The sequence below is a fragment of the Herpailurus yagouaroundi genome, unplaced genomic scaffold, assembly GCF_014898765.1.
Source record: "Herpailurus yagouaroundi ecotype Mexico unplaced genomic scaffold, PumYag 163, whole genome shotgun sequence".
Classification (NCBI taxonomy): domain Eukaryota; kingdom Metazoa; phylum Chordata; class Mammalia; order Carnivora; family Felidae; genus Herpailurus; species Herpailurus yagouaroundi.
Genome location: NW_024412404.1, coordinates 26,693,404 through 26,705,677, shown reverse-complemented (window position 1 = coordinate 26,705,677; position 12,274 = coordinate 26,693,404). Strand labels below are relative to the sequence as shown.

The 12,274-nt window shown below is 48.8% G+C and overlaps 1 protein-coding gene across 7 annotated transcripts in view; it reads left to right on the top strand.

Moving 5' to 3' along the window:
- The window catches only part of FRMPD2 (FERM and PDZ domain containing 2), a 108,479-nt gene that overhangs the window by 21,459 nt on the left and 74,746 nt on the right, over nt 1-12,274 (top strand). For all 7 annotated transcript variants that reach the window (XM_040485678.1, XM_040485682.1, XM_040485681.1 and 4 more), the window contains 4 exons: nt 5,499-5,564; nt 8,001-8,192; nt 9,745-9,877; nt 10,542-10,629. In XM_040485678.1, coding sequence (XP_040341612.1) covers nt 5,499-5,564; nt 8,001-8,192; nt 9,745-9,877; nt 10,542-10,629 — 479 coding nt within the window. The remainder of the gene's footprint in view (nt 1-5,498; nt 5,565-8,000; nt 8,193-9,744; nt 9,878-10,541; nt 10,630-12,274) is intronic.

The window sequence follows — 12,274 nt, the reverse complement described above, 5'->3', positions numbered from 1 at the left end:
CACATTCTTATCAATAAGGTTGCTTGTGTTTATGAGTAATTGTTTTATATATTTGGGTGCTCCGGTATTCGGCGCATAGACATTTATAATTGTTAGCTCTTCCTGATGGATAGACCCTGTCACTATTATATAATGTCCTTCTTCATCTCTTGTTACAGCCTTTAATTTAAAGTCTAGTTTGTCTGATATAAGTATGGCTACTCCAGCTTTCTTTTGGCTTCCAGTAGCATGGTAAATAGTTCTCCATCCCCTTACTCTCAATCTAAAGGTGTCCTCAGGTCTAAAATGAGTCTCTTGTAGACAGCAAATAGATGGGTCTTGTTTTTTTATCCATTCTGATACCCTATGTCTTTTGGTTGGCGCATTTAATCCATTTACATTCAGTGTTATTATAGAAAGATATGGGTTTAGAGTCATTGTGATGTCTGTATGTTTTATGCTTGTAGTGACGTCTCTGGTACTTTGTCTCACAGGGTCCCCCTTAGGATCTCTTGTAGGGCTGGTTTAGTGGTGACAAATTCCTTCAGTTTTTGTTTGTTTGGGAAGACCTTTATCTCTCCTTCTATTCTAAATGACAGACTTGCTGGATAAAGGATTCTCGGCTGCATATTTTTTCTGTCTAGCACACTGAAAATCTCGTGCCAACTCTTTCTGGCCTGCCAAGTTTCAAAACAGAGATCAGTCACGAGTCTTATAGGTCTCCCTTTATATGTGAGGGCACGTTTACCCCTTGCTGCTTTCAGAATTTTCTCTTTATCCTTGTATTTTGCCAGTTTCACTATGATATGTCGTGCAGAAGATCGATTCAAGTTACGTCTGAAGGGAGTTCTCTGTGCCTCTTGGATTTCAATGCCTTTTTCCTTCCCCACTTCAGGGAAGTTCTCAGCTATTATTTCTTCAAGTACCCCTTCAGCACCTTTCCCTCTCTCTTCCTCCTCTGGGATACCAATGATGCGTATATTATTTCTTTTTAGTGTATCACTTAGTTCTCTAATTTTCCCCTCATACTCCTGGATTTTTTTATCTCTCTTTTTCTCAGCTTCCTCTTTTTCCATAACTTTATCTTCTAGTTCACCTATTCTCTCCTCTGCCTCTTCAATCCGAGCTGTGGTGGTTTCCATTTTGTTATGCATTTCATTTAAAGCGTTTTTCAGCTCCTCGTGACTGTTCCTTAGTCCCTTGATCTCTGTAGCAAGAGATTCTCTGCTGTCAGCTATACTGTTTTCAAGCCCAGCGATTAATTTTATGACTATTATTCTAAATTCACTTTCTGTTATATTATTTAAATCCTTTTTGATCAGCTCATTAGCTGTTGTTATTTCCTGGAGATTCTTCTGAGGGGAATTCTTCCGCTTGGTCATTTTGGATAGTCCTTGGCGCGGGGAGGACCTGCAGGGCACTTCCCCTGTGCCGTGGTGTATAACTGGAGTTGGTGGGCGGAGCCGCAGTCAGACCTGATGTCTGCCCCCAGCCCACCGCTGGGGCCACAGTCAGACTGGTGCCTGCCTTCTCTTCCCCTCTCCTAGGGGTGGGATTCACTGTGGGGTGGGGTGGGCTACTTGCACACTGCCAGGCTTGTGATGCTGGGGATCTGGCATCTTAGCTGGGGTGGGTAGGCAAGGTGCACAGGGGCAGGAGGGGCAGGCTTAGCTTGCTTCTCCTTAGGTGATCCACTTCAGGAGGGGCCCTGTGGCAGCAGGAGGGAGTCAGATCCGCTGCCGGAGGTTTGGCTCCGCAGAAGCGCAGAGTTGGGTGTTTGCGTGGAGCGAGCAAGTTCCCTGGCAGGAACTGGTTCTCTTTGGGATTTTGGCTGGGGGATGGGCGGGGAAGATGGCGCTGGCGAGCGCCTTTGTTCCCCACCAAACTGAGCTCTGTCGTCCGGGGGCTCAGCAGCTTTCCTTCCCTTTGTCCTCCAGCCTTCCCGCTTTCTGAGCAGAGCTGTTAACTTATGACCTCCCAGCCGCTAAGTCGCGCTTGCTGTCGGAACACAGTCCGTCAGGCCCCTCCGCTTTTTGCAAGCCAGACTCGGGCGCTCTGCTTGGCCGGCGAGCTGCCCCTCCGCCCCGGCTCCCTCCTGCCAGTCCGTGGAGCGCGCACCGCCTCGCCGCCCTTCCTACCCTCTTCCGCGGGCCTCTCGTCTGCGCTTGGCTCCGGCGACTCCGTTCTGCTAATCCTCTGGTGGTTTTCTGGGTTATTTAGGCAGGTGTAGGTGGAATCTAAGTGATCAGCAGGACGCGCGGTGAGCCCAGCGTCCTCCTACGCCGCCATCTTCCGGTCAATGTTTATTTACTTTTGAGAGAGAGAGAGAGAGAGAGAGAGAGAGAGAGAGAGTAGGGAGGAGGGGGGGGGGGGGGGGGGCGGGGGGACAGAGGATCCGAAGTGGGGTCTGCACTGTCAGCAGCGAGCCCCATGTGGGGATCAAACTCATGAACCACGAGAGCATAACCTGAGCTGAAGTCGGATGCTTAACCGACTGAGCCACCCAGGCTCCCCCATAAGAAGAAAATCTGAGGAGAAAGTGGTGTAAGGCAGGCACACAGCACTCAGGGCATAGTGGGCTCTTAATCAGCGAGTTCTGCTTCTTCTTGCCATCCTTTCAGGAGAAAAGTACAGTCTGGAAATTCCGCCTCTCTTGGAAGGAGAAGGTGTCCTGGAATGGAGGCTGCTTTTCCTTCGGGCTCAGATAACAGCGTCTTGGTGGCTTCCAGGGTTGGTTTATCTGGGCCCACGTGTCTCCAAGTCAGATCACAATAGCGAAAGCATCAAGTTCCCCATTGCAGTGGCCCTGACTCTGTCACCCACAGGCAGACACCCAGCACCCCGAGCCCCTCTACTCTTTCCTGCACTGACAGAATCTCAGGGATAAATCCCTGGACCCCTGTGTTAGATACAGATGTGGGTGCCTCTCAGTCCCTCTGTTTGGGTCTCTCTGGTGGTGCCTCCTACAGTCTGGAGTCAGCTGACATGCCACAGCTGGAGCCAGGGGATCTGACTTTCTTTTCTTTTCTTTTTTTTTTATAATTTTTTAAACATTTTATTTATTTTTGAGAGACAGAGCACAAGTGGGGGAGGGGCAGAGAAAGAATGAGACACAGAATCCGAAGCAGGCTCCAGGCTCTGAGCTGTCAGCACAGAGCCCGATGTGGGGCTCCAACTCACAAACTGTGAGATCATGACCTGAGCCCAAGTTGGACGCTTAACCGACTGAGCCACCCAGGCACCCCAGGGGGATCTGACTTTCTGAGCAGCCACTAGAGGGGTGCATGCTGATGCACCCCAGAAATGCAGGGGACTTAGCTTCCTGGGGGGGGGGATGAATTGTGGCAAACTGGTGCTTAGTAGGCCAGGTCACCTGGCCATTACCCCTCTTAACACATCCCTGCCATTCATTTCTGTTAATTGCTCTTCTCTTCCGTCCACTGCAGACTCCTCTCTGCATCCAACTTGGCTCAGGTCCTGTGGGAGGTGAGGTGAGCAGTCAGGAAAGTGGTCTCAGCAGAGGCTGTGCTCACAATCTTCCCCCAGCTCTGGGCTCCGTCCTGAGCCTTGGAGGATGTATGCCGACTCCTCTCCTCAGACCAGTATCCAGCTCTCCCAGCACACAGAGACATTTTCCCCACTGCTTGGCGAGTTCCAGTGCAGGTGGAAGGTGTGCGCTGGTCTCTAACTATGAGTCACTCAAGCCACTATCACCCCATTCTGTGCTCATGGCAGACATCAACAATCGATCATGCTGTTCTTTCCTGTGGCACCAGGAGTTGCATTCAAAACCGTCACCACCCTTCTCCAGGCAGCATATACTAAGGGGCTGGATTTGGAATTTGGGAGGAAGCCTGTTGTCACTTTGGCCTTAGGCAGCACCAAGGGTACTTAGAGCATTTGGAATCCAGGTCAGTTCCCCAGTGTGGACGGTGCCTCTGGCAGTGCTCAGGGCACGGCTCCAGCATCTGCTCTCAAGACCATTTCTCCAGAGGTGAGGATGAAATCTGTGAACTTGTCTGCAGGTGTCTAGTCACGTTCCTCAGAGGGCTGGTTGATCGGGTTGGGGATATAAGGTCAGAGAGACAATTGGCACGTGTGATACTGGACACATGCTCTTGACCTAGGGATGCCAGAAGCCAAAACCAAAGTCACTTGTACTTAACTGAGTGGATGGCTCAAATAAGCGTGTATTTTCCACATACTATGTTTTATGAACTCAGCGTGTCCCTTCTGAAGTTCTCAAAAGTCATTTCCCGTGATCCTAAGGGGAATGCGCCTTGTCAATTACGGTAGAAGCCCCACAACAATAACAGATTGACATCGATTGAAAACAGTATAATCCAGAAGCAACATAGCCAAGGCTCCGGTGCCTGGCTTTTGGTCTTTGGGAAAGTTCCCAAAGTTGCCTTTGCGTCGCCTCTTCTGTATAATGGAGACAATTAAAATACCAACCTCACAGGATGGTGGTGAGGACCGAATGAGTTAATGTAAGTAAAAGGCTTGGAGCAGAGCTTGGCATGTAAGTGCTCCGCGTCCGATAATGATAAAAAATTTTCATGACCATTTGCAGGTTCTTTTTACTCAATCCTCATGAGTATTCAGGTAGAATACTCACTTTATTATTATTATTTTCTTTTTATTATTAAAATTTTTTTAATGTTTATTTTAAAAGCAAGAGAGACAGAGTGTGAGCGGGAGATGGGCAGAGAAAGAAGGAGACCCACAATCTGAAGCAGACTCCAGGCTCTGAGCTGTCAGCACAGAACCTGATGGGGGGCTCAAACCCATGAACCGAGAGAGCATGACCTGAGCCAAAGTCAGACACTTAACCGACTGAGCCACCCAGGTGCCCCAGAATCCTCATTTTGAAGATGAAGAAAGTGAGGGTGGAGAAGTCAGATAATGTTCTTCCGTTTCATCTTGTTTTCTGACAGGTGATACTTTTAAAGCAGGCTGTCCCATAGTGTGACACGTGCAGATGGTTTCAGCTATGCGCCATCGGAAAGCCTAAAGTGCAGCGGCTGGCACCACAGATAGAGTTATTATTTGCTTCATAAGGAGTCTCGGGATTGGTCGGCGGCTCAGTAAATGTCATCGAGGATCCAGGCTGTGTATTTACATTCTACCCTTTTTAGCTGCTGGTCTTTTTTCTGGTGCCTGTTGCCTCATGGTCCCAAGATGGCAGCTATGATCCAGATATGTTGTCAGCATTTGAGGCAAAATTGAGGAAAAAGTGGGACCACCGACTGTGTTCTTACTGTCAGTAAAGCAAAACCTTTCTCAAAAGCCCCTTAACAGACTCCCCTTGCGTCTCTTGCCAAAGTGGGGTGTCACGGTCACTGTGGTTTTAAGCTGCTAGAGTGGGAGACGGGAAGTTCACGGGAGTTGCAGATGGTGGGGGGGCTAGCCGGCCAACACTGTCTGCCGCATGTGGAAATGGAATTGTGATTTGTTTGCAGGACTATGGAATACCAGAGGTGACCGAAATCTGATCTTGTGCTTTTTCTCTTGAGCAGGTGCACGTCTATTCTTTAGGAATGACCCTCTACTGGTCAGCAGGCTTTCATGTCCCACAAAATCAGGTCTGTAAACAAGGTACTCAAAGTCTTGCCAGGTCATGTCTTTGGATTTAATGAGCAGTTTTCTTCAGGACAGGGACCACTTCTCTTGAGCTCTGTGTCACCACTCTGTCCTCCTGGGTTCTAGGAAGGCATTGCCAACGGGTTACAGAAGTGCTCCCGCTGAGTTTAGAAACCACCGCAGAATGCTACTCAACATGGCCATCCAGGCAGCCACGATTTAGGGTTGGCAAGCAAAATAAGACTTATCCGCTCAGAGGAAGTGGCAAACTAGAGGGTTTTATAGATGCAGATTTATAAAACAGGCTTTAAAGCAGCCGTTCCTGACGTGAGATGCTTTCCTGAAAAAGGCTTCTGTGCTCAATTGATTTGGGAAAATGCTCCCTCTATTACCTTCCTCTTCAAGATTTTGCAGAGTAATTTATTAAAGACTCCAAGAAAGCTTAAAGCATAGAAAAATTTTAAACTTTTATCACAGCACTGTATAAAACTTTTGACTACAGAGTATGTGTGTTTGTGTGTGTGTGCAAATTTTCATCTCACACTCTAAGAATTTCTTAGACCAGGGTAACAAGAGCCAGAGAATTCTCCTCTTCCTTCTTTTTTTCCTTCCTTCCTTCCTTCCTTCCCTCCTTCCCTCCTTCCCTCCTTCCCTCTTCTTTCCTCCCTCCCTTCCTTTCTCCCTCCCTCCCTTCCTTCCTCCCTCCCTCCCTTCCTTCCTTCTATCTCACCTTTCTCTCTAATTCAACATCCCAGTGTTTCCTGGTGCTTTGTATTCTCATCCCTCCTCGTGTGATATCCTTCTTACCTTCCCACTCTACTCATGGGGTTAGATTCCACTTCTCAGCAGGGCATACCTGGAGCCCCAAATTGGGCTCATTACCTGTAGCTCTGGTTCCTCTCTGGAGCTCTTCCATAATCAGGGCCAGTTTCACGGGCGTGTGGCCTGTGTAATCGAATAGTGCCCTGCGCTTACAAGGGCCCATGCTTGATGTAATGCTCTGATGTCACCGTCTTGAAATTCTTAAAAGTTTTGAACAAGGGGCCCTGTGTGTCATTTTCCCCTGGGCTCTGTCCTGCCCACAGTGCCCTTCTTTTCAGACATGCCATCCTTACTATATACTGCTCCTTCTATCTGCGGTTCCTCCCCCGACTTTTCTCCTGGTTAACACCAGTGTGCTTTTTGAGATTTAGTTCAAGTTCTTTCCCCCAGCTCCTCGTTCCCTCCCCAGGTTGGGTTAGACCTTTTCCTCTGTGTTATCACCATGTCTGTGCTTCCCAAGACTTGAGTCCTTATCTCTCTCTCTCTTTTTAATGTTTATTTATTTTTTAGAGAGAGAGAGAGAGAGAGGTAGAGTGCAAGCAAGAGAGGGGCAGAGAGAGAGGGAGACACAGAATCTGAAGCAGTCTCCAGGCTCTGAGTTGTCAGCACGGAGCCCAAAGCGGGGCTCAAACCTACAAACTGTGAGATCATGACTGAACTGAAGTTGGATGCTTAATTGACTGACCACCCAGGCGTCCCAGTCCTTGTCTCTTTTGGTGACCATATTTCTCATCAGACTGTGAAGTCCTTGAAGACAGGGACTGTCTCCCACTTTGCAGTTCAGGCCTTGGGATTTGCTGTATGAGTCCAGAACGCAGCATCCCTCTTACACATGGAGATGGGAATTCACAACTGATGCTTCATGGCAGGAAATGGTAGGGCAGCCCTTACCTCGAAAATGACTCACGGTATGGGTGAGCAGGACAAAAAGCCTGATTTTGAGTACTTTCCCAATATAAATGGTGGCTACTTGAATGCACAAGGGAAATGCTTAAGCAAATAGTTTTTCTTTTGCTTCATGGCTGCATGTAACATAAAGTTCAACCAGTGATTATTGACCTTGTGCTGACCATTGGAAATGCCCAAGGATGAAAAGGCACAGCCCTTATGTTTCTGGAGCTCACATTCTAGGGGAAAGGCCCAGTGAGATCCACCTAAATAATTCGAGAAGTAATTTGGCAGAAAGTAATTGAGGAAGTAATTTGAGAAGTAATTGCATTTGAGAAGTAATCGAGAAATAATTTGACAGGTTACCCAGGTGGGTGTGAGTTGAAGGCTGATCCCTGGTTTGATATGTGTACTTGGCATGGGTGGATGCCCACTTTGTCAAGCACCTATTTTTCATAAGTATTCCAAGCACAGGTTTGTGCTCTCTGGGTACCAAAGAACATTCCAGACTAGAAAGGAGCAAACTTCACACAGCCGGCATAGAGATCATTGCTCTGCATTTTGTGGCCTCGGTGATATATCTTGTGTCCGTCCCCAAACGCTCCAGAAGGAGCAAGTGTCTGTCTAGTGGTAATGAGATCATCTGTTTCCATTAGTCCCCACCGCACACCCGACAAGGTATTGGGCTCAGCTGTCCAGGCCTCTCATGCAGCCCCTCTTCTCTCCAGCCTCTGCAGCTCCGTGAGCCCTTGAGCTCCATTCTGCTGACCATGTGTGAAGACCAGCCTCGCAGGCGGCTCCCCTTGCAGTCAGTTCTGGAAGCTTGTCGGGTTCATTGGGAAGAAGTGGCCGTATACCCAACCTCTGCCGGTCTCCACGTTAGACGGCTGGCTGGCTTGGTTCTGGGCACCATCTCAGAGGTCAGTGTAGATCTGCGCTTCTCAACCCAGGAGCCACTAGCTAGGGGGAGCTATTGACATTTACATTAGCTAAATTATAGTTAATTGAAATGCAAGTAAAATCTTCAGCTCCTCGGTCATACCTACCACGTTTCAAGTGCTCAGTAGCCACATGCAGCTGCTGATGACCATACTGGACATGAAAGATCTAGAACAATCCCAGCCTTGCAGTTCTGTTGGGCAGCGCTGGTAAAGACGATTGAGCAAGCCCAGATTTCTAATGTGGCTGAGATTCTTGGAATCTTTCAAAGAAGCTCTTTACACAAAAACAATGACATTACATGTTTGTAATCCGTGAGTCAGGTCACCTGTCAAAATTCAACTAGGCTTCATGCAAGGAACTTTCCCTGACTGTGCCTACAGTCCCTGGCCCCTCCCTCCCTCTGCTATCTTGTGTCTGCAGAGGGTCCCCCTGCTGCACTTGTCACATTTGCTGCCCCGTGTGCTCCTCACCGCCTAGTAAGAGGCTGGCACATAGTAGGCATTTGGCTTACATGGGGTTCCCTCCAAACAAAGCCAGAAATGGTGATGCTTATGCATGTTATTTATTGGGTAAGTGCCCGTAGGAGAGCGGGAGTGATGGAGGGAAGACAGGATGGGAAATAAGCCCAGCCAGAAGGTGGTCTCAGGTGGAGACAACCTCCACCTGACCGCACAGGGGTGGAGTGGGGATTCTGGGGCAGAAATTACTTCAGCATTGGCCCCCTTGAGGCCGGGGCAGTGCTGGGACTGGGGAGAGGCAAGCGAGGTGCCTGTGATAGAAATGCAAGGAGGTCTGCATTTCAGAGGATCCGGAGAGAGGCAGGGCTGGAGACTGGCCGGGCGCCTGTGCACCAGTCCAGGGGGCTGGTTGGAGAACTGAGACCAAGACTAACACAGGGGCAGTGTGGATGGAGAGGAGGGGACTGCTGGGGTGGATGCTGTCCACAGTCAATCAGAAAATGCCTGTTCTGTCTTGTCCTCCTTCTTGGATCCCTTCTTTCTTGGCATCTGAACATGTTGCCCCTATTCATTGAGCCGGAGGAGCTACAATGAAGCATAAAGCACACAGTAAGGTTGGTGGGGTGGGGGTGGGGGCAGACAGACAAGCAAGCAAACATGATATAATGTGTCATAGAAGGAGATGTGAGTGATGTGATGAGGGAAAGTGACAAAAGGACACTTCCCTCTGCCTTGAGGGCAGAAGTGGAGAGCTTTGAAAGTACAAAGAATATAGTTCTGGGTCTTGAAGGCACAGAGGAGCTTAGCAGGGAGACCCTAGCCAGTCAGGGGAGCACATGAGCAAAGGCACGACTGTGCTTGAGTGCGCTGATATGGGGGGAGGGGAGTGCATTACCTCTAGGGCGCATGTGGTTGGTGGGGTCCGGAGCACATTCTGGTTGCCAGTGTTAGGCTCTCACTGTGTGGACAGATACTTCTGAACTGACTTAATCTGACAACCAGTCTGTATGTGTCTATATAAATGTCCCCTCTTGACTTTGGGGTGTGGATGTGTGATGCACTTGACCTTCAGGTGGAGAGGAGACTCATGGAAGAAAGCTCCTTGGCGCAGCAGGACAGAAGCTGCCTGCTCAGGCATAGGCTGCATCAGGCGAGCTGCGAGAACACAACAGTATGGGCCCTGGAGCGTCTGCACCCCTGCAGAGGTGGGTATGGTGCCCCGAGGCTCCCACTCTACTGTTTCCCGCCCCGAGTGGGCCGGATGTCGTGCTGTGATGGCAGAGAAAACCCGGGCAAGCTCCCCTCTTCCAGAGAGCCCCCACAGGGAAGGGGCTGGGTCCTGAGGAAAGCTTCACCTGGAGCTATAATTTTACAGTGATTTATATCACACATAATTTTTTTTTTATTGAGTTTTAACTGTCCCAGCTGATAAGAACAGATTTCAACACACAACATAACGGAAGACTTTCTTTTCGTTAGTTTCTAGGTGGAGCAAAAGGAAAAGCAATCTGTAAAAGATTGTTTCTGTTGTTGCTGTAGGCGTGTCCAAGGAATGGTTTTTAGAATAATCTTGTCTCTACTCTTCAACTGAATCGGAGGTTTTTAAAAAAATTAATACTACTGTTTTCTGTCCCTAAAACAAGGTACTCTTTGCCACTAGGTTTTATTCTCCCCCTCAAAAAAAAAAAAAAAAAAAAAACCTCCTCTGAACCCCCTGTAGCTGTCATTTCCATTTCTCATGTGAGCAAATAGACTCAGAGAGGATAAATAAGTCACATAGCCTGTAAGTCATGCTGCTGATATCCACTTGATTCAAGAGAGCCATGCTCTTTGCCTCTTCTCATGCCCTGTACCGTGCTGTTTGGTTAGTTTCAGAGAGAAGCACAGAGACCCAGAGCTCCCTGGAGCCCGGTCTGAGCACCTCAGTACCCAGTCACCATAGCCTCTCTGTTAGCAGGTAAGCAGTAAGGTGTCCAGGGGGTGGGCCCTCCGCGTGGGGACCGCTGTGTCTTGCTTCTTTACTGATTACTGATACAAAACCCTTTGCTTCTCCAGAAAAAGCTGACCCTATTCCATTGGCAGGTGAAAAAAAAAAGCACATTTAAGCAGATATGCAGCCAAGGTGATGAGGGGCCTGATGGCAGGTGTGCTTTTGGGCCATTCTGTCTCCCCTGGGAACCAAGTTCACGCTTCCATGTTGTGATTTTCTGTTGCCCATGAGGCAGCATAGCAAACAACCACAAAACACGCTGTCTGAAGATAATGGTTTATTTAGCTCTTGATCATGGGAGTTGGGAATTCAGACTGTGCTCTGCTGGGAGGTTCTTCTGGACTCTGCCAGATGCCTTTGTGATTGGCTGCAGCCTGGCTAGTCAGCCTCACTTCCGGGGGTGGCTGGCTGTTATCTGGGGGCGCCCTGGCTCTTCACCAGCAGGCTTGCCCGGGGATTGTTCTCATGACAATGGCAGAGTTGAGAAAAAGAGAGGGAGGGAGGGAGGAAGGAATAGAGAGAGGGAAGGAGGAAAGGGCAGAGGGACAGAGAGATGCAAAGGACAGGGGTCAGGGAGAAGCGGTTGGTTTGGGGATGAATGTAATGTAGATGCTTGAATCTGCTCGAAACCACATGAGACGATATCTTCCTGCATCTGGAACATTAGGAATTTTGTAACTTGGGTATTTATTTTTTTATGTATTGATTTGTTGTCCTTCCATGATTTGGCCAAGGGCTGTGGCAGTACTTGACATCCAATACAGAGCTGGGGCTTGACAGGATGCAGTCTAGTTCACCTTACAGTGATTTTGCCTGCTATTTAAAACTCTATTTTTGGGGCGCCTGGGTGGCTCACTCGGTTAAGCGTCTGACTTCGGCTCAGGTCATGATCTCACGGTTTGTGAGTTTGAGCCCCGTGTCGGGCTCTGTGCTGACAGGTCAAAGCCTGGAGCCTGCTTCAGATTCTGTGTCTCTCTCTCTCTCTGACCCTCCCCCGTTCATGCTATGTCTCTCTCTGTCTCAAAAATAAATAAACATTAAAAAAAAAAACCCCTAGAGGCGCCTGGGTGGCGCAGTCGGTTAAGCGTCCGACTTCAGCCAGGTCACGATCTCGCGGTCCGTGAGTTCGAGCCCCGCGTCAGGCTCTGGGCTGATGGCTCGGAGCCTGGAGCCTGTTTCCGATTCTGTGTCTCCCTCTTTCTCTGCCCCTCCCCCGTTCATGCTCTGTCTCTCTCTGTCCCAAAAATAAATAAACATTGAAAAAAAAAATTAAAAAAAAACAACAACAAAAAACCCCTATTTTCTATTTGCCCAATGAAAATAGCTTTTTTTTTTCTGATGCTGGAAACAATGTGTCTTTTTTATTTCGAAAACATTTTGTTCCTTTAAATTTTTTTAATTTTGTGTGTGTGTGTGAGTGAGAGAGAGAGAGAGAGAGAGAAGAGAGAGACCAAGTGGGGGAGGGGCAGAGAGAGAGGGAGACACAGAATCCAGAGCTGGCTCCAAGCTCTGAGCTGTCAGCACAGAGCCCGACATGGGGATCAAACTCCCGAACTGTGAGATCACGACCTGAGCCGAAGTTGGACGCTTAACCGACTGAGCCACCCAGGCT